Genomic DNA, 26,217 nt, shown 5'->3' on the forward strand with positions numbered 1-26,217 from the left:
ATTCATGATGTTGCTCTACCCATGCTCAAGAGAAACAGCCAGATTTTCCTATGTAGCATCAGGAGTCAAAAAGTTCATGCTAACTTCATTTGCCAAAGCCCTAAAGTTAGTGAACAGAGAGAGAAAACAATTCTCCTTGAAGTTACGTTTATAAATCTTATTCTCTAATTCATTCATTCATTTATTTATTCTGTCACTTATTGAGCACCTGGTACGTGCAATGTACTCCACAAGTTATAAAATAAGAGCAAATCAAATGATAAAGAGAAAGTGGAAATGAAATCTGAAAACTAAATCAATTAGAAAGTAAACATATATGACAATATGGCTATGGAACTTTCCCCCAAGTGAAATAATTGGTCATTCTGGAGAACAAATGATTCTGTGTCTGCCATCATGATAGTATATATGTGGATCTTGCAATCAAAGTCAAATAAAATTCTGTAGACCTCAAAATGGTACATGCAACCTTGCGCTCCTTAAATAGGTTCTCTTCCTGCGTTACTGTGGATTAAGGATTTGACATCATGGCTCTGAAAAGGATTGCCAGCTGAGGTAACACACAGGATATACTTTAACCCCCCTCTTTCTGTTTGAGAATTAACCCAGATCTGTGTTCGCTCCTTAGCACACAGCCTCCCGCAGCAGCAGAGACTGGTACAGATACTGTTGCCAGGGAATGACAGAAAACCAAACATGGGTCACAGAATTCATTCTCCTGGGATTCCCACTCAGCCCAAAGCTGCAGATGCTCCTCTTTGGGCTTTTCTCCCTGTTCTACGCCTTCACCCTGCTGGGGAACAGCATCATCCTGGGGCTCATCTGGCTGGACTCCCGACTGCACACCCCCATGTACTTCTTCCTCTCCCATCTGGCCGTCGTTGACATAGCCTATGCTTCAAATAATGTCCCAAAGATGCTGGCAAACCTTCTGAGCAAGCAAAAAACTATCTCGTTTGTGCCATGCATAATGCAGACATTTTTATACATGGCTTTTGCTCACACTGAGTGCCTCATCCTAGTAATGATGTCCTATGATCGGTACGTGGCCATCTGTCACCCCCTACATTACTCCATCATCATGAGCTGGAGAGTGTGCTCCGTTCAGGCGGTCACTTCCTGGGCCTGTGGCTCCCTGCTGGCCCTGGTCCATGTGGTTCTCATCCTGAGGCTGCCCTTCTGTGGGCCTCATGAAGTCAACCATTTCTTCTGTGAAATCCTGTCTGTCCTCAAGTTAGCCTGTGCTGACACAAGGCTCAACCAAGTGGTCATCTTTGCTGCTTCTGTGTTTATCTTAGTCGGGCCCCTCTGCTTGGTGCTGGTGTCCTACTCACGCATCCTGTTGGCCATCGTGAGGATCCAGTCCGGGGAGGGCCGCAGGAAGGCCTTCTCCACCTGCTCCTCCCACCTCTGTGTCGTGGGGCTCTTCTTTGGCAGCGCCATTGTCATGTACATGGCCCCCAAATCCCGCCACCCTGAGGAGCAGCAGAAGATCCTTTCCCTGTTTTATAGCCTTTTCAACCCTATGCTGAACCCACTGATCTACAGCCTGAGGAATGCAGAGGTCAAGGGTGCCCTGAGGAGAGTGCTGTGGAAGGAGCGATCAGTGTGAGAGAGGCCGGAGACAGTCTTAAAGGTGGAAGACTTGTTTTCTATGAGATTTGGAACAACGGTAGTATAAATGCTTTAAGAATCTAGTGTCTCAGATTTTCAATAATAAAAATTAAAAAAAAAAAAATTAAAAAAATTAAAAAAAAAAAAAAAAATATATATATTGAACTGATTTGGTCCCTAAACATGGGATACTTCCAGACCACAAAGTCCAGGCCATAAGAGAAAAATTGTGTCCTGGTGAAGCACAGAATAGAGTCATGGACTCCACCAGCCAGGTCCCAGTGCTACCTAGGATCCAGTTTCTTTTCTTTTCTCTCACATCTCCCCTTAGATTCATCTAAGATTTCCATCTCCCTTATTGCCATAAGTATATGCTAAAAATGCCACCATATATTCTGTACAATGGTGCACCTCTAATAAGAGAATAGAACTGATCTTGTTATGAAGTCCTCTCCTGGGAAATGTACGAAAGGAACTGCAAGTCTAAGGATGATGACATCAGCTCTGAAAAATTATCTGAATCTGAGCCCACAGAATCTATTTCTGTGAAAAGCAAAGTTTAACTTTATGGGTTTTTGGTTTTTTGTTTTTAATGTATGTGACAGGCAGAGAACTGTTAGACTCTTTGTTTCATTTTATTGAATTCTGCTCTGTTTAATTTAAGTGAGTTTGTGTTTAGAATAAATACGAGAGTCAGGTATCTGAGAGAGTTACCATTTGCAGCGTTCAGAGTCAAATCCAGGTGTAGGTAACAACTGACCATTACGATGGTGGCATAAAATATCACCAGAGTAAGAAAATCTTCTAGAAGGAAAACAACATGAAGGAAGGCCAGTAGCTTAACATCCTGTTGTAGAGCCACGTTTGGAGCCACTAGCACGACAAAGTCGGGTAAAGACTTGTAGGAACCTCAACAAAATTCCAAGAGCATCTGGTCCAGGAGATACTAGTCACTTATTTTGGGCCCAAGTGGTCAGAATGATGAAGTATAATTTTTTTTTTTTTTCTGCTTCTAACACATGTCTGGGAACTAAGTGGCCAAAGGAGTATGAAAACAGTGATTTCTTTAACACATGAAGTATGTCATCTTTTGAATTCTCTTCTTCTCTGGTAGGCTCGTGTGCCATTCCAGTGTGTGGCATATATGATTGTGTATTATTATCTGGGTTCTGGAGATCTTTCTATTTTTTTCACATCTCCTCATGTACCATTATCAGTCCCCATTTTTCTTCTTCCACAAAATTAAGATGCACAGGAGAAACTTTGCCTTCCATCTCGCTCCTAAAGCATGATTTTCCTCTCGCTTCTTAAAAAGCCGCGTCGCTGATTATTCATCTCCTGGACTATTCTACTCATTAGTTAACTTAGGCAAAACGTTTTTCTCTGGCCTTTACCTGAGTCTCCATGTCTCCACTGTATGAGGAGGTCGCTTGCTCAGGCACACTCCGCTTGCTCTCCTCCCTCCTTCTCCATCGACCCCCACCTTCTTTCCCCCTCCCCGCCCCCCAAAATAATTTGAATAAAAAAATATTAGCCCTAAATGGAACAATAAGCATGATGGAGCTACTGTGAGACCTATTTTAAAAGTAGAAAAAAAAAAACCTGGCGATTCACGGACCTGTACCCCTGGGGATAAAAATATATGTTTATAAAAAATAAAAAATTTTAAAATTAAAAGTAGAAAAAAACAAGCAATATTTTTATAAAAATGATATTTTAACTATACTTGGAAAATTATTATTCACTAAAATATGTATACCTTAAATTAAGGTTAAAATTCGAAGAGGAAGAGGCAAAATTAGGATAATGTGTCTCAGAAAATATAAGCTCTTGGTTTGGATTCAGAATGTTTCTACAAGGACCCATTAGAAAAATCAGGGGATTGCATTCACGTTTATGTCAGTTCAAAAATACTTGAGAAAATGTAGACCAGAAAGACCAAGCTTCTGTCAGGGTAACTGAGATGAATGAGTTAAAAAGAGACGTCCTTCAGCAAGTCTCAGAAATGGCTCTGGTTCAAAAAGGGAAAACAAAACCAAGAACTATATTTTGTCAAGAAATTACAGAAAAGCCTGAGTGTATGAGAGATTCCTCTTAATTGTTTTAATATTTGAGGTAGAGGACTTTAATAAACAGATTCAATTTTGTTGACTTCTTTTTATGTATATTCTTTTGATGTTAGTCACAGTTTCCAGAGAGCCGAGGGTGAGGGAAAGAGGGTACACTTGCTTAATGTGGAGGAGTCTGGTGGGCGCTTCCCAGGCTTTATCCCGTCCTTCCCCAGTGACACTGGAATGTAGACACTGTTCACCGAGGACTTCTCCTCAGCAAAACAGGTGCCAGAAGAGAACATTCAGAATGAAGGGGGGAAGCATCACTCTACAATTTTATACTTGGCCTAAAATTCATTGAGGAATAAGAAAACCAAAGGAGAGAAAGTCTTATGAGATAAAGTCTAGCAAAATATATCCCCCACAGGCCTTGGTGGAAGAACTCTAAATAGATGTACTTGGGTCTTTTTTGGAGTGAAAGCGTATGATGTAAGGAAAACTTGCCAGGCACACAAGTTGCTAAAACATGTTAGTAAATGTAGCTGTTAATGTGACAAAATTAGCTTTTTTTTTTTACAAATTATCTTTTTATATGAAAAAAAGGAAAAGGGAAATGTTTATCAGCCATGAAAAGTTGATTAATACCGATGAGTCATTGAATCAAAGTAAGTCCCTTGTTATGGCTAGCAAGAAGATGAAAATCTGGAATAATTGTAGATGTCATTAGAAAATTTTAGAATTAAGGTATGTGTTAAATATTTTAAGGGGTGCCTGGATGGCTCAATTGGTTAAGCATCTGCCTTTGGCTTCAAGTCATGATCCCAGGGACCTGGGCTCAAGATCGAGCCCCACCTCGGGCTCCCTGCTTCTCCTATCCCTATGGCCCCCCTCCCCCAATCATGCTCTTTCTCTGAAATAAATAAAATCTTTTTTAAAAAATTCAAAGTAGATCACCTTTGCTGCCTCTGAACTCCTGCCTCATCAGGTGGTTGCTGTAACTTCAGAGTCTACCCGCCCAACAGTGATGCTATGGACTTCTAGCCACAGACAAGGACCATGATTTTGGTACATAGAGCTCCTGAACTCTGTTGCCAGCTGGGTCAGATCAGTGTCTGTGCTGCCCAGCTGCCCTGACCCCAGTAATCCTGACCTCCACGGAGGATTGTTCCCAAAGGATTTGAGGCAAAAGTGAATTTCATGGGAACTTTGGAAGAGGCACCATGGAAATGGGCACAGCTAGCTAAGAGGTTGGGGATTTCCTGATAAGACCAGCAGGTCTAATGTTCTAGGGTAAGGTCAGCTAGCTAACCCTGAGTTGGAGGATTGTGATCAGTGTATGTTAGAATTCCTCCATAGGTGAATTTCCTGCAAGTGAAGGACTTAGGTTTAATTTTTGACGTGGATCAGGCCACTGGGCTAGCCTCTTTGCTGTGGGTCCTGATATATGAATTAACTATCACAAATATGCTGGTGAGGAGATTGAATAGGGTGATCTTTATCTGAGGAGGCAGAATAAGCACATTTTTGAGGAGTGATGAGGGATAGAAGAAGAAAAATGTTCACTGTTAGCCCAGAAAGCTGACCTATATCCTGCATAGTTTAGATAAGAATCAAATACACACTGGTTTCTACATTCTTCAAAGGTCTCATGATTGCCTGTATATCTCACTGATAGTTAATATGGGGCTGAATGATAAGCACCAGAGATATCTTGCAAAAGTAGTTTTATGAGAAGAAATTGGAGGAAACATTTATGATCTAATACTCCCTGCATATCCCCTTGAGCACTAAACATATAACCACCAGCTTCATACAGCAAAAGTTGAAGCTCTTTCTCCTCCTGGATCCTGTCCCTGTGCTTCTTAAATTAGCTTACAAAGTTGCACCATGAAATGTCTCAAGAATTCTTTCTTGGCCACTGGGCTTGAAGTCTCCACAACACGCAGTTGTATTTTTCTTTGAAGGCGTTCAATTTGTGACTCAGTATTTTGCCTTTCATTTGAGAATACTGATGATGTTAACCATAAGAACAATGATAATTGACAACATCCAGTCCTTGCCTGGAATGGATTAGCACCCAGTTAATGTCATCAAGATACTTCCAGAAGAGTGAGCCCAAATAGGACAAAATTAATGATTCTAAAAGAAAATATGCTGTTCTCTATTAATCTGCTAGATAAGCAATGGAATCTATCAGTGTGGTTTATGAACCTATAGGAAACCAGGTGTTGAAATGAGAATTTTTGAACAAATGAAAGAAAAGACAAAGACCAAGGAAGAGAAAAAAAATGAAAAGAAAAAGATAATCTCAAGATATGGTCCTTGCCCTTGGCTGACCTTGGGAATTGCCTGGGAGCTTTAAAGAATCCTGAGGCTTAGGCAACACAAATTAATTAAATAAGAGTCTTCAGAGATGTGTCCCAGGTTCAGCATTTTTTTTAAGGCCCCAGGTATAGTTAGATTTGAGGACCACTACTCTAAAGAAGTACTTTATTTTCTTGATGATTTTTTGAGAATGGGAAGTTGCTTAGAAAGAAGGTTCATAAACAGAATAAAAATATCCTGGAATCCTAAAACATGTCCCAGATTTAAAAAAAAAATACAAATTCTGGAAAAGCTAAAATTTTCCTGGTAGGATTTCTGTTTCAGCCCAATGAATATTTAATAAGTGAAATATTGACCTGTGATGTGATTTATAAGAAATATGTTTGGTCTTCATCCATGCTTCCTGGCTCACAGGTCCCAAAACTTTTGTAATTACCTGAAGGATAAGAGCAATGGGAGAATCTTTTATTATAACATTCAGTCTCTTGTCCTCAGTTCCTGAAATTACTTTGGAGCCATTAAGGTGAAATGTGTGTCTTGTTATTCATAATATGCCCCTTTCCACCATAGCCACGTTTATATTAATGAGGTGACTTAAAGTGACCTAAAGTGCAGGCTGGTTGCCAGGAGAATCAGAGGGGCTGGATGTCGGATCCATCACCAATGGCTAATGATGTAATCAGTCATGCCTGTGCAATGAAGCTTCCATTAAAACCCAAAAAGACAGGGTTCAGAGAGCTTCTAGGTTTGGGAACCAGAACTTTTCCATGTCCAGATCATCTGTCCAGGACCTCACCTTATGTGTCTATTCATCTAGCTGTTGATTTGCAACCTTTTTGTAAGAAATCAGAACCTAATGAGTAAGTCTGTTTCCTGAGTTCTGTGAGATATTCTGGAAAATTAAGCAAACCCAAGGAGGATGTCATGGGAACCTCTGACTTATAGCCAGTTGGTGAGAAGCCCATAAGTTAGGACATGGACTTGTGGTTGTCTTCTGCAGGCCAAGGAGGCAGTAGTGGGAACTTCTGGTCTGTAGCAGGGAAGTCAGAAGCCCAGGATGGACTTGGGATTGGCATCTGAAGAGGGTGGCAGTCATATGGGGGCTGAATGCAAAATCCAGAAATCTGACACTATCTCAGGGTAGATACTGTCACAACTGAGTTAACTGTGGAACACCTGGCTGGTGTCTAGAGAATTGTTGCATATGCAGGGGCATCCCCCAACACATACTGGGTGGAACTGGGTGCAGAGCCCTTCTGGACCATAGCAAACATAATGAGGTCAGACACAGATAATTCTCATCCTTTCCTCTTTTTATAGGGCAAAAATTACACACCACCTCACGTTTCTAATATTGATGAAAGAAAAACTCTTCTTTCTTTGTAAATCACTATAATTGTCCATAAACTTTCTTCAAACCAAAAAGCCTGATTTATGGCTTGCCAAGCATGCATTGTACATTGGCTTTGTGAATGAGTCGCCTGAAGGAAAGCCATCTTATCCTTGAGATATTGATCAGTGCTCCTACTCCCTGCCTTCATACCTTGAGTGAAAACCCATGATTCCTGCCTATATGCTAATGCATAATCTTTTGAGCTTTTACTAGATGTAAAAGTGTATATTATCCTGTTTATTCTCTGGAACACTTTCTCCCTTGTGAAGATTGTGTCCCACTTGGGCTATCCTACCTTGGGTTCTGATAAAACTCTATTTCTTTTTATATTAGAGTTTTCTCTCTCTGGTAAATTTGTGTTGACAATCGGATATGAAGAAAGGAAGTCATCCTGGAAACTACAATGAACAGCAGAAATGTCAGCCATGTGGAGTTACCAAACATAGAGTAGAAAGAGTCCTAGTGATTCTTGCTTTGAATAATTTTGTCCCTCTGAAGCTCTTCAGAATAGGGACCTGTCAGCTGCTGTCAATGTTTTCCTTCTGCAGATTATGGATTGGGGATACTTTTCCAACAGGAATAGCTCCATGATAATGTAATTAATGGGAAAGGCTATTGAAAATAATGATGACTGAGATAAAGAAGCCCAAGATGAAGGATTTCTCGTAGGACCACATTTAATAATTATAAAATTTGCTTCTTTGAAGATTTTTTTTAAAAACTTTATATGATCTTGGAACTTTATATGATCTCTAAGGAACATACTCGGTCCTACTGTAGTGGCATTTTATGGTGACAGATGGTGGCTACATTTGTGGCAAGCATGGCATAGGTACCGAGTTGTGGAATCACTATGTTGTACCCCTAAAACTCATGTAACACTCTGTGTCCACTGTACTAAAAAAAAAAAAAAAAAAAAAAAAAAAAAAAGCTTTGTATGATAGGAAAACTAGTCATAGTAAGGTTTTTTTTTTGTTTTTTTTTTTAACATTATAGTGTTACTAGTTTTTACTAGCTGGAGTAAAATACCCTTGAAACATCAGTATTTAGGAAGGGATTAGCATTCACTTTGAATATAAATCAGGTACATTTCATGATAAAAACAAAACCTCTATCAGACTGTGATTCTCTTTGGGGGGTCCTGACGCCTCTGTCAGAGAGTCTGTGTGACAATGAACATCATCATCAGGCAGGAAAACTACTGTATTTACAAAATGTCAACTAGCGTTTACTGACCTTACGTGGAAGCTGGTCTAGAAACAACAATATGGTACTTACACTACAGTCCTTTGTGGAGAGTGTTGGGTAATGTCTGTGTTGGGGACAATGGGGTATGATGGAGGTGATTCCCTTGGAGGAATCAACGTGGAGGGGATTCCTGTCAGCTTCTGAGACACAGTGCTTGGCTTCCAGTCAGCTTGGATTCCTGTCAGCTTCTGAGACACTGTGCTTGGCTTCCAGTCTTCCTCTCTCCTTCTCTCTGGGGGTCAACTATCAACACGAAGCACACATTTTCCTCTGCCCCTCTGTGCTGTAAGTTGTACGTAGGCTGTGTCTTGTAAGGAAGGCCAGTTTTATAGTGTTTCCTGTGTCTTCGCAGTGGGTTCTGTTCCGGGTAAGGAGTTAATAAGTCATTTGGGTAGCACATTTTTTTTTAAATTTTATTTCTTCATTTGAGAGAGAGAGAGCATGCACAAGGTTGGGGGGGCAGAGTGAGAGGGACAAGCTGACTCCCCCCTGAGCAGGGAGCCAGATGTGGGACGCAATCACAGAGCTCAGAGATCAGGACCTGAGCTAAAAGTAGATGTTTAACTGACTGAGCCACCCAGGGGCCCTTTGGGTACCACATCTAAACCACATTCTCCACATAGTGTTTCTTCAATAACTCCTGCACCTCTTCCTTAATTAATTCTCAATAGGAGTGATGTAGAAGCTTGTTCTTTATTGACAAGCTTAAAAACCCCAGCATATTGTACCCAGGCTTATAGTAGAGATTAACCACACTGGGGCATTTGGATTATTGGTTTCAGCGGCTTACAGTTGCCTGTGCTGTGTGGGTAGGGAGCTCTAAAAGTCACTGGGAGCTGGGGCTAGGGGGACAGGGACTTACTTCTTCCTGTTTGCTTGCTGGTCTCGTCCAGATTGCTCAACCCCTCTTTACTTAGCGGGTGGCAGCTGGTGCCTGTTCCTCCAGTCTTTATTTTCTGACTTTCCCAGAATGAGCCTCTTTCCTTCCCCTGGAGGCAACAGTGCAACCAGGGGAGCACCTCCCCCTCAGAAGTAAAGTCCGAACCCTGACTCCTCTGACCTTCTAGTTTGTAACTACGCCAACTTCTGCTCTGGGTCTTAGCCCTAGGGATGATGGCTGCTTCACTCAGCTCCTATCTGTGTATCACAGAGCTCCATTTTTAGTGTTGAAACTCTGCAACATCACTTTAACCATTTTGTTACATTTAAATCGCTATTGAAATATCTATGTGACTTCTATTCCTATGGGATTCCCATATGATTCAAAGAGAGGTTTGAAAAACACTCTGAAATTTGGGACAGTTATACCAGTGATTACATACAATATCTGGGCAGGTATGAAGGTTAAAGAAAAGAATATTACTATGTAATATTTCTAAAATTACCTAATGTGTTTCAAGGTGATCCAGTAATTATTAGGTGTGGTGTGTGTGGTACCTGTGTCTTGAGCGAAAATGCCCAAGACATTTACAAGTTTTGTTCACTAAGTGAAGACAAAACAATGGAGTAAAAAAAAATAAAAAATAAAAAGTGGGCATCAGGTCAGACAATGGTACAGTATCTCTTTTTAAAAAAATCTTGCCATTTGCGACAACATGGATGGAACTAGAGTGTATCATGCTTAGCGAAATAAGTCAAGTGGAGAAAGACAACTATCATATGATCTCCCTGATATGAGGAAGTGGAGATGCAACATGGGTGGTTAAGGGGGTAGGAGAAGAATAAATGAAACAAGATGGGATGGGGAGGGAGACAAACCATACGTGACTTTTAATCTCACAAAACAAACTGAGGGTTTCTGGGGGGAGGGGGGTTGGGAGAAGGGGCATGGGGTTATGGACATTGGGGAGGGTATGTGCTATGGTGAGTGCTGTGAAGTATGTAAACCTGGTGATTCACAGACCTGTACCCCTGGGGATAAAAATATATGTTTATAAAAAATAAAAATATTTTTAAAAAAGTAAAAAAAAAAAAGAGCAGAAGAAAGAAACATAAAGGTCAAGAAAAAGAGTGCTGAACAGAAAACAGAAACGGTAGTCTAGTTATCTCAATATTTGCACTGAATGAAAATATATTACATTCTCCTATTTCCTCATTGATATTTTCAAAACCCATAAAATATAGCTTTATATATTTATAAGAGCAATTAAAATGGGTCACGAAGAAAAGCTAATAAGGGTATTGAAGAACATATTCTGTGCAAATATATGATGAATTGAAGCAACAATGTAAATACTAGGCAGATATTTGCATTTATGGCTATATAAGGCGGAAAGCATTAATATAGATAGTTACTATATACAAATACACATAATAGGCTGTCGAGAAGATGTAACAATCATAAATATGTATGTATGTGACAACATAACTACAGTATAGAAATAAGGGGGAGGAAACCCAGAGAATTATCATGAAAAGTTTTTTAAAATCCAACTTGGTAGTGGGGGATTTAGCAAAAGTTCTCAGAAACAAACTGACAATCTTAGAAAAAAAATCAGAAATACAAGTTCTGAAAAAAAGGAATTAACAAGCTTGATGTAATACATAAAGAATCCTGCACCCAAGAAACAGAGAGGTGGCTCAGTCAATTAAGCATCTGACACCTGATTTTGGTCATGATCTCAGTGTTGTGAGATTGAGCCCTGCGTTGGACTCTGGGCTCAGCATGGGTTGGCTTGAAATCCTCTCTCTCCCTCTGCCTGTGCCCCTTTCCCCACTCGTGCTTGCTCTCTCTCTCTCTCTCTCTCTCTCTCTCAAAATAAGTAAAATCTTGAAAAAAGCAATAGAGAACATACATTACATTCAAATAATATAAAAATTGCAAAATCTGAATATATACAAAGCAACAAAACCTCTCTGATTTTCAAAGAAAAATATCACAAGGATTCATTATTTTACCATAGTGATAATACATTTTAAATTAAAAATAAAAGGTTATATAAATATTTGGAAACCTAAAAATATACTTCAGCATCATGTAAAAATGAAGTTAATAGGGGCGCATTGTGGCTCAGTGGGTTAAAGCCTCTGCCTTCAGCTCAGGTCATGATCCCAGAGTCCTGGGATCGAGCCCCGCATCGGGCTCTCTGCTCAGCAGGGAGCCTGCTTCCTCCTCTCTCTCTGCCTGCCTCTCTGCCTACTTGTGATCTCTCTCTCTGTCAGATAAATAAATAAAATCTTAAATAAAATGAAGTTAATAATGATGAAAGTTGTGAATACCAAACTTGAGATGGATGGCTAAAATGGTAGAAAAAAGCAAATTTATATCTCAGTTTACATTTATTTAAAAAAAATAGGACACAAAAAGTAGTTCAATAGTCAACTCAGGAAGATGATCAAGAATTAAAATAAAAAGGGGCATCTGGGTGGGTCAGTCACTAAAGTGTCTGCCTTTGACTCAGGTCATGATCCTGGAGTCCCAGGAATTGAGCCCCACATTGGGCTTCTCACTCAGTGGGGAGTCTGCTTCTCCCTCTAACCTCCCCCCCCACCATGTTCTCTCTCTCTCTCTCACTCACTCTCAAATAAATAAAATCTTTTTAAAAAGAGAATTAAAATAAACATAGGAGTTTATGTAAGAGCAAACCTTACTGATGAAAATAAAGAATTTTGAAAATCATTAAAATATAAACCTAGTTCTTGTTAAAAATACCAATAAAATAAATAATATTTGTGAGGGAAAGAAAAAGAAAAGGTCTATATATAAAATTTTAAGTATAATACATTATCTAACCAAAAAAAGTAGAGATTAAAAACAGAGTTCTATGAAAAAAATTATTTTGATAAATTTTAAAGTTAGAAATGTTACTAAAGCTTCCTTATGTAGAAATAGAAAATCTGAATAATAATGATTTAAGAAAATTGAATCAATGACCAAAATTATCCTAAAATCAGAGAACACTAAGTCAAACAGTTTCATAGGCAAATTTTTCCAGTCTTCAAGAAATGCCTAATTTTCCTATCATGTAAAACCTTTTTGAGAACAGAAGAAGAGGGACAACTATCCAGTTATTTTATGGGGCTAACACAACATCGATGACAAAACTAGTAAAGGGTAGTAGAAGAAAAGTAACTTAATAAATCTCAAAAGGTAAAATAAATACAAAAATCTTAAATAATTAGTAAAGCAAACACAGCATTTTCAATATCAAACAAAAGATATTTTTCAGATAAAATTAATTATTAACAAAAAAATTTTTTGAGAAAAATAGGAGCTTTAAATGCTAGTAGAATTAGAAATTGAAGAAATATGGTAAACTTATATGTTTAATAAATTGGACCATGAATAACATACAGGTAATGGTGACTGTTTCTCTCTAGGCATCAGAGGCCCTTGGATATTATCAGTATGGGAGAGTAGCATCTTTCCAGCATGTCAGAGTACAAATCTGGATGCCAGTTACCAATAGACCTCTCCTTGAACAAGTGTGTTGGAGAAAAACCCATTTCAGATCTACTGTTGGTCAGTGCTCTCAAGGTAAAAAAATAATTGGTCTATCCATGATTTACTTGATTGGCATGTACAGTAAAATAACTTTAACTTGGGAAACTCTACTTCTTTTATATTTGAGTATAAGATAGATTTGGATAAAAGAACAAAAGAAATTTAAGTCACAAAGTCACCATCAAATTGACTCTGTTGTATTTTCTAATATTATACAATGGAGCTAGTTAATTCCATTTTAGGAAGAACAGAAAATGTCATAGCTACAGACCTAGAGAGCCTTGGTCTTTCCACCCACTTGAGCTCAGAATCTCTGGAAATTAAAAAATAGAGATTGTTTCCTGCTGAGAATTTTCCTTTCCTTTCTGTACTCTAGTTAAATTCTACAAAACAGGATTTAACAAGTCCCATTGGGATACTTTATCCATTTCCTGACTCTTTACCATGTTCCCCGTAGCTACTATAGGTCCTGCTACCTGGTCTTACTTTATAAATGGTATTCCTTGTGGTGACCTGATGAAAAAATAAGGTGCATGGTTAGTTGGGTCAGATGTGGTATAAAGCTTAGACAACACCAAAGAGCATGGGAGAAATATATGAGTTTCTTCTGCCCTAAATACCACATAATCTATTTGCGGGTGTTGGGGTGTGGGTGCATGGGGCTGGGGGGACGTTGACGTTTTTGAAACTGAAATAAATCCAAGATTGTGTTAATTGTGATATACGAAGGAGCCTGGAAGACATCCTCATACTCCTTACATTTAGGATCATGGTGGACCCCACAGTGAGTGAAGAAATCAGCAGCAGCAGCATCTCGTCATGAATGTCGCTGTAAGAAAACCAGAGGTAAATGCAGTGACAGCCCCTCTTCTCCAGGAGCAGTAGTTGGCGGTGTGCAGGGTGGGTCTTCATCTCTCCCCTTCCACCAAACACTCAAAAACATCTTGAGAGGTGGGTGCGCTGAGCAGAGAATGAAATCCTCTCTTCTGAAAGAAATCTCATTGCCTCTGTTGAGAAATTTTTCTTTCAAGAGATCGTTGGAAGAAAATAATTTCAACACTAACGTACAGATCCTGTTTACTTTATTGGCACACTTGTGCTTCACCCAATTTCTACCCAGTTTGTCTCCTCATTTCTTAGCTGTAAATCTGAGATACATTGATTATCTAGCCTTTGTTCACTGTACAACATCAGACAGGCTGTAATGAACAATCACAATACAAAATGTAATTGCTAGTGTCTGTCAATGCCAAATTTCTGCTATTTATAGACTTAGCTAATAGGATAATTCAAAAGTTAACATCTCTTTTAGATACACTTACTATGTGTCATTTACTCTCCTGAATTTAGTGCTGAGTTTCTTGTTTAAATGATAACAGCTGTTTGAGAGATTTGCTGGAAACCCTTTCCATCGCCTCAGGAAATTTAATGGTGTTTTCATGAAATAATGGGCTTGATTGACCAAAAGGGAATCTGTTACAGAAAATGAGTTGTCCTGAAGGTTTTATTTTTAAAATATGAAATTTCTTGTGGTGATTTATTTAAATATAAGAATTGCCATCTTTGCGAATCCTTTTAACAGTGCTGTCATTCCAGCCAGCTGGTTATATACACCAGCAGACATGAACTGCCTTATATAACATGAAGCAGGACATAGACTGTGTTCAGTAAATATCTGTGGATTTTAGATTTTGTCTTTTAGGTATTTGCAGGTAGGAGGAAGATGAGGTAATCATTGGTCCTTCTACTTGGGTTTATTGTGTGCCTTCATCATATGAAATCTTAGAAATAGCATTGTGATCTTCATTGGCTCTAGTTAGTGCAAGAAAGTTGAACTGAATATGACTAACATAGGGGCCAGTGAATCCTGTCGTTGGAAGGGACCTTAGCATTCTTCTGGTTCAACACAGGAATGTTATCTTGAATAGATGGTTGGTCAATTTTTGATTTAAAACATTCACTGACTAAAGTCCACCTCCAATAAAACAGCTAGTTTTCAAGGAGGTGATTCCAATTGTTACAGCTATTTTTTGAACTAAGATAAAGTCATCCTTCAATAATTTCTACTATGAATTCTGATTCTGTCTTTGATTCTGTCTTTGAAGCAAGGCAAAATGTTAGTTGCTTTTATGATATCTTTCAAGTATTAACAGAAAAGTTAAATGAGAAACTGATAGATAGGAACTCAATTATGAATTCTTCTAGGATTCTTATTTTAGTGAAATTCAGATGAATTCTGGACTGAAGAAAGATATGGAGTCAGAAAAAATAGAAACAATGGCTTAAAAGTTACAATGATTCAATCTTCAGAGTACCTACTCTGTTATGGAAAGATTCTTTTAAAATTTAATAAGCCACAAAAACCTAAAGATTCATGATAAATAATAATCGTTTTTTATGTAACGTTAAACTATAAAATAAGTTAATGATCCTATTATGACTATGACTCCCTAGTCAGGGCTCTTGCCCTAATCTTGGATAAGAATCGGTACTTGTTAGGTCCCAGGCTATGACGCACCCTGAAATCATTCAACCACCATTTTTGCTAATTAAATAGAATAAAATAATATAGAAAATACATTTCGCCTCATAAGGACACAAGGATATTAATGCATGTATGTATATAGTAGATGTTTCTTACTATAGGATGTGGCAAAATATTTGGGAAAAACTAGATAGGTAGGTAGGCAGATAGATAGATACAAAATTTAAATGTAACATAGAGTGTAAGAGGGGTGACAGAGGTAGCATCCTGATGATGAGATGACACAATCAGAAAGGAACATCTGTAGGTACAAAAATCAAAAGATAAAGGTCTCCATTTCAAATCTAGCCAAAGTCGTGGCAAACAGCCTGCCATTCTCTTATTTCATTCAAGATTATGCTCTCAGTAAAGATCTCAAGTAAAGATCTCAGTAAAGATCTCAAGGCTAAAAAATAATTAATATATTGAAAGCACAAATTCATGGGAAGACCTAATGGAAGAATCACCGACATGCACCTTCCCTTCTTTCTATCCCCATAGATGAGCACACATGAGTCATCCTGTGATAGAATCGTTACAAACTGAGGGAAGTACCCAGTCCTGTGAAGGCAATTTAAGTATTATTAACATTTTGTACTATGGTGAAAGTTGGTCAATAAACATAAGATTTACTGAAGACTGTAATAGAATGCTAGGATTTAGCCTATTGCCATGAAAAAAGTTTCCTTCTGTGTCATTTGGAATGTATCCTTTTCACTTAATAAGCGACAAACAGGACAAAAATCTCATTGAAGATGTTTTCTTAGGAAATAAATGATGACACACAGAGACCCATCCTGTTTAAACACTTCCCCCAGGCATTCAGACTTGGTGAGCTCTGTTATCTCTTTCACAGGGAAATGAGGGGAAATCAGACGTCTGTCACAGAGTTCATCCTACTGGGATTTCCCCTCAGCCCAGGGATTCAGATGGTTCTCTTTGGGCTCTTCTCCCTCTTCTTTGTCTTCACCCTGCTGGGGAATGGGCTCATCCTGGGGCTCATCTGGCTGGACTCCAGACTGCACACCCCCATGTACTTCTTCCTCTCCCACCTGGCCATCGTCGACATAGCCTATGCCTGCAACACCGTGCCCCAGATGCTGGTGAACCTCCAAAATCCAGATAAGCCCATCTCCTTTGCTGGCTGTGTGACACAGACCTTTCTTTTCTTGACTTTTGCTCATATTGAATGTCTTCTCCTGGTGGTGATGTCCTATGATCGGTATGTGGCCATCTGCCACCCCCTCCGGTATTCTGCCATCATGAGCTGGAGGGTCTGCATCACCCTGACATTGACTTCCTGGATTTTAGGAGTCCTCCTGGCTCTAGTACATCTAGTGTTACTCATACCATTGCCCTTCTGTGGACCCCAGAAAGTTAACCACTTTTTCTGTGAAATTATAGCTGTCCTTAAGCTTGCCTGTGCAGATACTCACATTAATGAAATTGTGGTTTTAGCTGGAGCAGTATCTGTGCTGGTAGGACCATTCTCCTCAATTGTGATGTCTTACATTCATATTCTATGTGCCATCCTAAAGATTCAGTCCGGGGAGGGACGCCAGAAAGCCTTCTCCACCTGCTCATCCCATCTCTGTGTGGTTGGACTCTTTTATGGCACAGCCATCATAATGTATGTTGGGCCCAGATATGGGAACCCCCAGGAGCGGAAGAAATATCTCCTCCTGTTTCACAGCCTTTTCAATCCCATGCTCAACCCCCTGATCTATAGTCTGAGGAACAAAGAAGTCAAAGCTGCTCTGAAGAGGATGCTTGAAAAAGAGAGAACATCACGAAAACCTGTAGAATAAAATAACTGAGTTTAAAGGGGCCTGAGAAATCATCTCATCCAATATTTACCAGGATTCACAAGTATGCTCTAGGGCATCCTTTTCATCTGCAGATTTTCCTAGCACTCTCTCCCAAGAAAGATCATTCTACTTTCCCTACTCTGGCATTGAAAGTCAGTGCTATACAAGAAAATGAAAATAACTTCCTGCTAGCTGCACCATGGACACACTTTTAAAAATTATATGAAACATTCTGAATAAGAGGAAATAAGTTTGTATATTGTTCTGTAATCAGGGCTAGTAGACAACATTTTATAAAATAAAGCAAGGTATTGTCAGAACATTTAAGACACAGCAATTGGGAGAAGTTGATACCATAATAATTTCAATATTTGAAATTCAGCAGCTGTCATCTCCTTCAAAAATAAGTCTACACTTAAAATGGAATTCCTGTGTAAATTCCTGTGGTAGCAATGTTTTCTTAGGCAAAATCAACAAGTGGGGAAGAGCAGGAGCCAAGGCTTCAAGGGAAAGAGAATGAAAAATGTAACTCTGATGCTACTCCCAATAACAAAGAGCCCCAAAGGAAGTCTGGCTGGTAAATACATGGACATTGGTGCGCTCTCTGTTACTTGTTTTCTCTGCTTGGGGAATGGAGGTGGTGCTATGTGGAGGAGAAGAGAGCAGAATGGTTGGGTCATTTGTCTCCGATGGGAAGACTTGGAGAAGTCTTGGAGAAGACACTTGGAGAAAACTTCCTCGCAAATGAGAGCAGACTATAAAGCACCTAAAAATACTGGATAAAATATTTTAAAAACCATAATTTTTAAGTACACAGCTGGGCTTGCAAGATCGGAAATAAAATTCGCGAAGGACAAAGATAAGGCATAATCACCAACTGAGTGGTGAGACTGGAAACCAGCGCCGGGCTTTCGGGTCACTTTGAATCCCTAGGATTCCAGGTTGCAATGACTGCAATAGGCCCATGAGAGATACAGCTCTCATGGCAGGAGATTAGAATACAGACACCTTCGTGAGACTGGACCCTTCCTCCATTACCATCAGGAATACAGTAATAAGCAGTTACTTGAAAAGCTAACTTCTCAGTGGAATCTACAGAAGTCAGAAGTCAGAGGAGAGCAGGAGAATACCTTTAAAGCAAAACAGAGGTCACTCAAAAATTTTATATAAGGAAGAGTACCCTTCCAAAACCCAAATGAAATAAACACATTCCCAGACAAAAACAAAAATAAAACCGGCAAGCAAACAAATGAATCTGAGTCTTTATTGCCAGTTGGTCTACACTGCAAGAAATCCTAAAGAAATACCTCCTTCTAGCTGCAGGAATGCTCCCTGATCATAATGGGTATAATTTTTTTCTCTAAATATTAAGAATATTTACTTTATCTCTGGTTTTCAAAAATGCTACTGCAGTATTTCCAGGTATCTTTTACATCAATTTATCCTGGCTGTGATTTGCTGAGATTTCTGCATTCATGGGAGCATACTTTCACCATCACTGGGAAAGCTCAGAAATAACTTCTTCAAAATTTGCTTTTCTCCCCATTATATTTTTCTTTCCTCTTGAGAATATGTTCGAATTTTTTTTACCACACTCTTTTATATCTTTCAGATTCAACTTTATTTTTCCATTATTTTTCTTTTTATGTTTTTATTTGATAGTTTCCTGTTAATCTTAATATGAGATCTTGGTCCTGCTCTCCATCAGGGACAATCATCTGTTAAATTCATCCAAGGTTTTTTAATTTATTATTTATTACTGTTTCAGAATGAATATTTTATTCTTTCTGTAGATTCTAATACCTCACTGAAATATTACATTTTTTATTCTTTATATCTTCATTTCCCTTTCCTTTGACAAATTATAGTTATTTGAGTTTTTATTTGTAACTTTAGTATCTGTTCTATCTGGTATCTCTACTGTTGACTATTTTACTTCTTGATTATGGATAACTTTTCCTTGTGTGAAATGATTCATTTTAGAAGCTGTAAATTATGTCATACTCCTATAAAGATTATTGATATGTTTTGATTTCCCTGAATAAGCAGTGAATTTGTTGAAGACCACCTTGTTTCTCTTGGGGTTCCATTTTAAGTTGGCTAAAACTATCCAATTTCGGTTTTACCCCTACTGCTCAGGCATCATTTCTGTGCCTACACCAAGGTTTTTATGATGAGCTCTTCATCCTGGCTAGACTGTAATTCTAAAATCCCCTGAACATTTTGCAACTTCTGAAGTTTCTGTTCAGCTCCTTTCAGCTCCTCTCAGTTCTCCTCATCTTTCGGCACTTCAGCCATTGGTCTCTGCTAGGTTTCAGCATCCATGTACTTAGGACTAAGCAATGCCTAAGAAAATTCCCCGCTCCTCTCACAGAGTTCCTTCCTCTTGCACTTATCTAGGCCAACTCAATTCCCAGTTCTCTTATTTTTCTGTAACTCCCGTTTCTGTTGCTTGCACCCAACAAGACTGCCCCTTTCTGCTTGCACTCTACTTTTACAGCCACTGTTTGGGAATATCTTCTGGAAGAAAGCCTTTGTGAATGTGAGCTCATTTTGTGTATCTCTTTTCCTCAAGGAGCACAACTCTGTACTATTGGTGTTTACTTCCTAAACACCCTCATCTAAAGCCTAATTCATTTCCAGTTATCTTAGCGACTTCACCTTGCTCAATAAATCATTAAATATTATCAAATAAAAATTTTGTGAGAAATTGATCTCATTAATGGTTAAAGCAGCATGAAAATAATGTTGCCAGTTTGAAGAGTTGAAATACGTATAAAGGCTAGGGCCTTTATATGTAATTCACCCAAATGGCAAAATGCTCCAGTTAACAGTTTTGTATTTATTACTGAAGTCTCTATTTATTGGTAAGTAAGAACTGGGGCAATATAATCCTGAACCGTATTCCAGAAGATGTGATTCTGAAATATCAAGTCATGTACCTGAGAAGTAAATGTTAAGGAAATTGATTTGTGGTTGCTAATCATAGATACCATGTGATAAGGTTTCATTGTCTTAAAAGTGAGTAATTAGCTGGGTTGGACTGAATTGTGTTCACTCAAATTTATATGTTGAAATCATGGTCTTCTAATACCTCAAAGGGGGGACTTTTTGGAGACTGGGTTTTATAGAGGTAATTATATCAACATGAGGTATATAGAGAAGCTCTAACCAATACAGCTGGTGTCCTTATAAAAAGAGATTAGGACACAGTCATAAACAAGTGAAGACTCAAGGAGAAGATAGCCATCTACAAGAAGACAGACTTTGGAAGGAACCAACATGGTCCACACCAAAATCTCAGACTGACTACTAACCCTCAGGACTGTGAGGAAACAAACTTCTATTGTTTATGCATCCCATACTGTGGTATTTTGTTATGGCAGCCCTAGCAAACTAATAGAGAAGTGAAATAGCCAAATGAATATTGATTAGCAGACAGCCAAGCATAGTTTGGTACAAATAAGTTACCAAAGATACCATTTTTGGGTTATGGACATTGTGGGGGGGTGTGCTATGGTGAGTGCTGTGAAGTGTATAAACCTGGCGAGTCACAGACTTGTACCCCTGGGGCTAAAAATACATTATATGTTTATTTTTTTAAAAAGTACCACTTAAGCAACTACTAGAAAATTCTTCACCATGACAAAGAGTTTATCTTAAGTTTGGAAAAAAATTTTTTTTCTTAATTGTCAAAGTTTTTTATTGAGATCTTTTGGAAAGAAACAACATCTCTAGTATCATTACACAAAACTAATATCCTAGATATTTTCAAGTTAATGTTCATTTTATGAAAGCACAATGACCACAACAAAACTATTTATAAATTTGCCAAGGATTGCACTTCTCTGAGATGCTCTAAAAGAATCATATAAGCAAAATTTACCTTAAAAATTAAAGTAATATGAAAATAAATACCATTATGGACAGTATGGATTTATTGTGATCTATATCTATATCTATATCTGTATCTATATATAGATGCAGATATATGTATTCTTCAATCACCAAACCATGTTGATGATTAATAGATTGAATTCAAAAGAGAAAAAAGGAATCTCATCCATGCTAACTGTTCCCTAACTTCATGTTTTAAACACCAAGTGCAATAAAGTTTGGAGAAGTCATCAGAAACCTTAGTTAAATAAAGTTTCTAAACAGACAAGAGTTAGACATGTGAAGGGCTAGAAAAGTTTCTTTCCCTTTTTGTAAGCTTATTCATATAAGCTGTGAAGAGCAGCTGTATGTTATCTGTGGAGACAGGAAATATGCTTTTTCTTCAAAAAATTATAAGCACTGTTCAATAGAAATAATGTAGTAAGGATCTCCAAAAATCCTCTGCTCCATAAAGAAAAAAGGACAGTGACAAATTTGTAGAAATCAATTCTTTCAGAGCTTGGGGTGGTCAGGGGAGACAATAATCTAGGGAGTGTGCATGCAATAACTGCTGATCTTGTTAAGAACCATGAACTTTAGGATGGTTAAACTTGCTGTGTTTCCATCTCAAACTCCCCAGCTTTGCAATATCCTTGAAAACCAACAGCTCCGCAATTGTCATGGAAACCAGCATTTCTACAGTCTCTGGAGGGAGAAAATAAGGTTGAAGCAATAAAAGAGCAAAGAATTGGTAAACTATTGAAATTAAGTTGACATTAACCTGAGGCATATTATTATAAATTAAAATGCCACTAAGGAAACAACTCAAATATGTGTGTGTGTGTGTGTGTGTCTATTGAAATGACAAGAGAATTAAAGAAACAACAAGAGAATTAAATAGTGCACTACAAAATATTCAACAAAAAGGGGCCAGTAATGAAGGAAAGAACAGAAGAACAAAACACTGTAAGATATATGGGGGAAAAATAGCAGTTAGTGTACAAATGTTGATGTTGATGTTGAGTGCATCTGGGTGGTTCAGTGGGTTAAGCAGTCGGCTCCTGATTTTGGCTAGGTCATGATGTCAGGGTCGTGGGATTGAGCCCTGCATGTAGCCCCTCCTGTCAAACCCCCCACTGAGCTGATTCTCTCTAGCTCCCTCTGCCCCTTCCCACACTTGCTCATTCTCTCTAGAATAAATAAATAAATCTTTAAAAAATTAAAACATAAATGTTGATGTTTTGGGCGTAGAGCCTAGGTAGGTCTTAGATCCTGTACTGTTACACTCTCATCCAAATGATGGAATTAAGATTAAATTTTATCAACATCGGGGAATATAACACTTTATAACACTTTAATTAGCACTTTAATTAGCAGTAAATACTTTAATTAGCAGTAAAAAATTACATAGAGTTATAGGAATCACAAAAGACAACTAGAAGAAGGGAAGAGAGAAAGAATAGAAGACATGGGGTATAGAAGTGCATTTCTTAATGTGTACTGCGGAACGGTCTCCATATAAAGCAGGCACTCTCTCAAAAGCAACAGAAGGAAAGCATGAGAGGAAGCTAATAATTGGGGTCATCTAAGTGGATTTTAAGATGTTGAACTTACTCTTTTGAGACAGGAGGTCAGTGGGCACTGCTGATTCACTTGACGTGCACTGGGCTAACATTCAGTCTGGACACTGCATTTGGGAAGAGGCCTGGTGGGACATACGAACTGAAGTGTTATCAGCATGTAAAATGCAGTGAAATCCTTGGGACTGATGAGGTCCCATAGAAAGTGGACAGAAACCAGGTACAAAGAACAAACCTTTACAAATGCCAGTGTTCATAGGTCGGGGGAAATGAGGAGAAACCCACCAAGGAGACAAAGAAGGAGCAATCAGGAAGGTAGAAGGACCACAGGGGGAGCAGAACAGCATAAGAGTGGAGGGAAAAAAATGCTTCAAAGAGAGAGCACTGTTGACTGAGTTATATGGTGCTGGCAGGTCAAGTCAGATAAGCACGAAGAATTGGTTATTGGGTTTAGCAAAGTCAAGATAATTAGTGTCTTGGAGAAAAAGAGTTTCACATGCTGACTGGATGTGTTCAAGGGAATAGGAGCAAAGACATTTGAGACAAATTGCTGGAGAGGAGTTCTTGAGTAGGCAGGAGGGATAGGACTCCGTATAAGTGGCGGCTATCCTTCATGAGGGTCAAAACCAGTAACTTCACAGTAACAACAGAGAAGTTGGCAGGGAATGCAGATCCAGGACCCTGGTCAGTGTTTTAGTTAGATTGTGAATTGTTATCTGATCACTTCTGTGTTCCCAGTGACTCTCAGTAGCTGGGGCTGTGGGTGGGCGAACTCATGGGAGGTTTAAAGAGAGAAATTATGGAGAAAAATCATCTTAGAAGACTAGAGAAACAGGATGAGTTCTGGTGGCATCAAGGACCAAATTGATGTGAACAGTCATGAGCTTAAAGCGGCCTGAGTCGTCAGGGTTACGTGTTTTTCTCCAGATGTGTGGAGGCGGGCAAAGCCACCCACCATTTAAATTCAGTCTAACACCTGAGGGCTTAGAACAGAAGCATTAAAATTACCTCTGTAAGTACAGGATGGAAAAAGAAATGTTAAAAAAATGGACAAGTGTTTAAGGGGTGGCTTATAATCAAAAAGTACTGAGTTTCATGTAAAAATTCATGATTCAATCTCTGAGTTTCCATGTAAAAATAAATATGTACAATGGAAAGTTTTGATAATTCACTTTACAGTAACACTTTTCAACAGACAGAGATTATTCACTCTCTAGGGAGGATGTAGTCCTTTGAGGTGCTGCCTTAACAAGCCCCATGGGGGGCACCCATATATCCTAACATTTAAACCATTCCAAGAGGGGACATTGAAGCAGGCACCCTTGAAAATCAAGTCCGTAAGAAGTCTGAATATTTGAGGCTTGTACTATGTGACATAGGCCATCAAGTATGACTTGCGTCTGCTACATTTTCATGCCAATGTTCTCCTGAGTAGGATCACTCATGCCATTCTTCCTGAGTTCTCATTTTTCTGCATAAGCAGGTGCACAAAGATGCGTACACGCTTGGATAACAGAGCTGGAGAACTCTGCACAGGTTTCACACTGCTGTGTAGGGTAGCCGTAGGATGGTGGGAAGTCACTTTGTAATGTTCCCTGAATGCCACAGGTACGCCTCTGGGGAATGGGTTGTTTTTAGGTGATGAGAGTATATAGCCCTCCCACCTAGACACCTCCTGAGCAGCCCTGAGTACTGTCCTCTTGGTCAAGGTGGAAAGGAAACCTGGGACTCATCATCCACCAAACCCACTTCAGGGAGGAGGTGACTCATTTCCTCCTCTCTGTGAGTTTTCCTGTATATTCAAGATGAGTTTAAAAGATATACCAGAAATAGCACCTCCCTTTGTATAAATCGTTATAGAGACACTGGTTGATGAGTAACAGAAGAGCAAGGCAGAAGGATGGCAGAAATCATCAGGTTCAAAGAGAAGAAGAAGAAGCCACTTTTGTGAGACCCCCTTCTCCCACTACGCTGGGGGTCTCAGTAATACCAGTGTTACTAACCACTACGCTCTCACAAGCCCTCCTCAGTCTCACGTACGGGAAGAGGCAGATGGAATTAGATGTCTGTGACTCATGGTATCAAACCGAAAGGGGCATAAGTGCTATCTAGTCCATTTGCCTTTTTCTACAATTGAAGAAGATGAAGCCAGAGGTCTTACACAATTTTCCTTGACCTGTCATTTCTTCCCCGGCTGCACTATCTGATCGTACCACGGCTTAGAAATATCTTCCAACCAGGGAAGTAACAACACGGGGGCAGGGGGAGGGGGGCTCCTTTTATATGCTGCCCAGGAGAGAAGTCTTAATCAGTATCAGGGAGAAATCCCATTGTTATTTGATAAAATTCCATTATTATCTTTTTTTTAATCGGTAAAGCTGGAAGAGGTTCCTGATTAGCTTTTTCTTATTTGGTGTCTCAAGCTTGCTCTTACAGGATGGCAGTCCTCATCCTAGGGGTGAGGTTCCCCAGGGGAACACGTTGATCCTAGAATGGAATTATGTGATCACTAGTTTCACTTAAAGTTAGGAAGTAAGTATAGATGGTGGAAATATGGTAAAACACACCCGCGCGCGCGCGCGTACACACACACACACACAACATAAAAAAACACTACTACAGAGTTTCTCTACTTCATCTCTATTCTGTATCTGGCACCATATTCAGTGAAAACATCTGCGCTATAAAATTTTAAAAATTTAAATGCTCTTTACTTTTAAAGTCACTTTTGAGAAGTGTGGGTTTTTTTAAACAATGGAACTAAAGTAAAAATGTGTTATTCTTAAATTTAAAAAATGCAAAAAGAAAAATAGGAGAATCCAGGTCAGTGGGAGTAATATGATGTAATGAGATGATCTTCTGCTTGTTTAGATTCTGTGTAAGGAGTATTTGCTACATTTAGGATCCTCTCATTTGTATTCTGACAGGTTGGTTTTCAGCTCTCATATTTAGATCTAAAATCTACCTGGAATTTATTGGTGTATTCTGTGAGGTAGGGGCTATGTTCTCACTTTGTTTCACATGGATAGTTAACTGAACCACATTATTAAATACCAGTGCCTCCTTTGCTAGACATGGTTGAGTGTGCATATACAAATGCATGCGTGTGTTTCTGAATTTCCAAGTTAATCACATTGTTCTCTTGATCTGGTTGTTTATCTTTGCCCCAATACTATGATGATTTAATTACTGTGGCTTTATGATAAGTGTTGACTGTGGAGTAACTTCTACCTCATTCTTCCTTCTCAAGATTTCCATGACCTTTTGCATTTCATGTAGCATTAAAATGAGATTATTAATTTCCACACACTAAAAAAACCTGCTGGGATTCTGATTTGAATCTCACTGAAAGTA

General features: G+C 38.8%; 2 protein-coding genes across 2 annotated transcripts; both read left to right on the forward strand.

Annotated features, from left to right (window-relative positions):
• Window positions 1-679: 679 nt before the first annotated feature.
• Window positions 680-1,612, forward strand: LOC101681407 (olfactory receptor 2A5). Its single transcript, XM_004772079.1, has one exon. It carries the CDS (start codon window positions 680-682, stop codon window positions 1,610-1,612), a length of 933 nt encoding a protein of 310 aa, XP_004772136.1.
• Window positions 1,613-16,459: 14,847 nt separating this feature from the next.
• LOC101688448 (olfactory receptor 2A25) lies at window positions 16,460-17,407 on the forward strand. The gene has a single exon (XM_004772102.1). It carries the CDS (start codon window positions 16,460-16,462, stop codon window positions 17,405-17,407), a length of 948 nt encoding a protein of 315 aa, XP_004772159.1.
• The last annotated feature ends 8,810 nt before the right edge of the window (window positions 17,408-26,217 follow it).

Source organism: Mustela putorius, unplaced genomic scaffold (assembly GCF_011764305.1).
Source record: "Mustela putorius furo isolate JIRA1106 unplaced genomic scaffold, ASM1176430v1.1 tig00003845_pilon_pilon_pilon, whole genome shotgun sequence".
In the NCBI taxonomy this organism is placed as follows: Eukaryota; Metazoa; Chordata; class Mammalia; order Carnivora; family Mustelidae; genus Mustela; species Mustela putorius.

Excerpts from the sequence above, each read along its gene's own strand:
- LOC101688448 (XM_004772102.1), top strand. The coding sequence starts at position 16,460 with ATGAGGGGAAATCAGACGTCTGTCACAGAGTTCATCCTACTGGGATTT.
- LOC101681407 (XM_004772079.1), top strand. The coding sequence starts at position 680 with ATGACAGAAAACCAAACATGGGTCACAGAATTCATTCTCCTGGGATTC.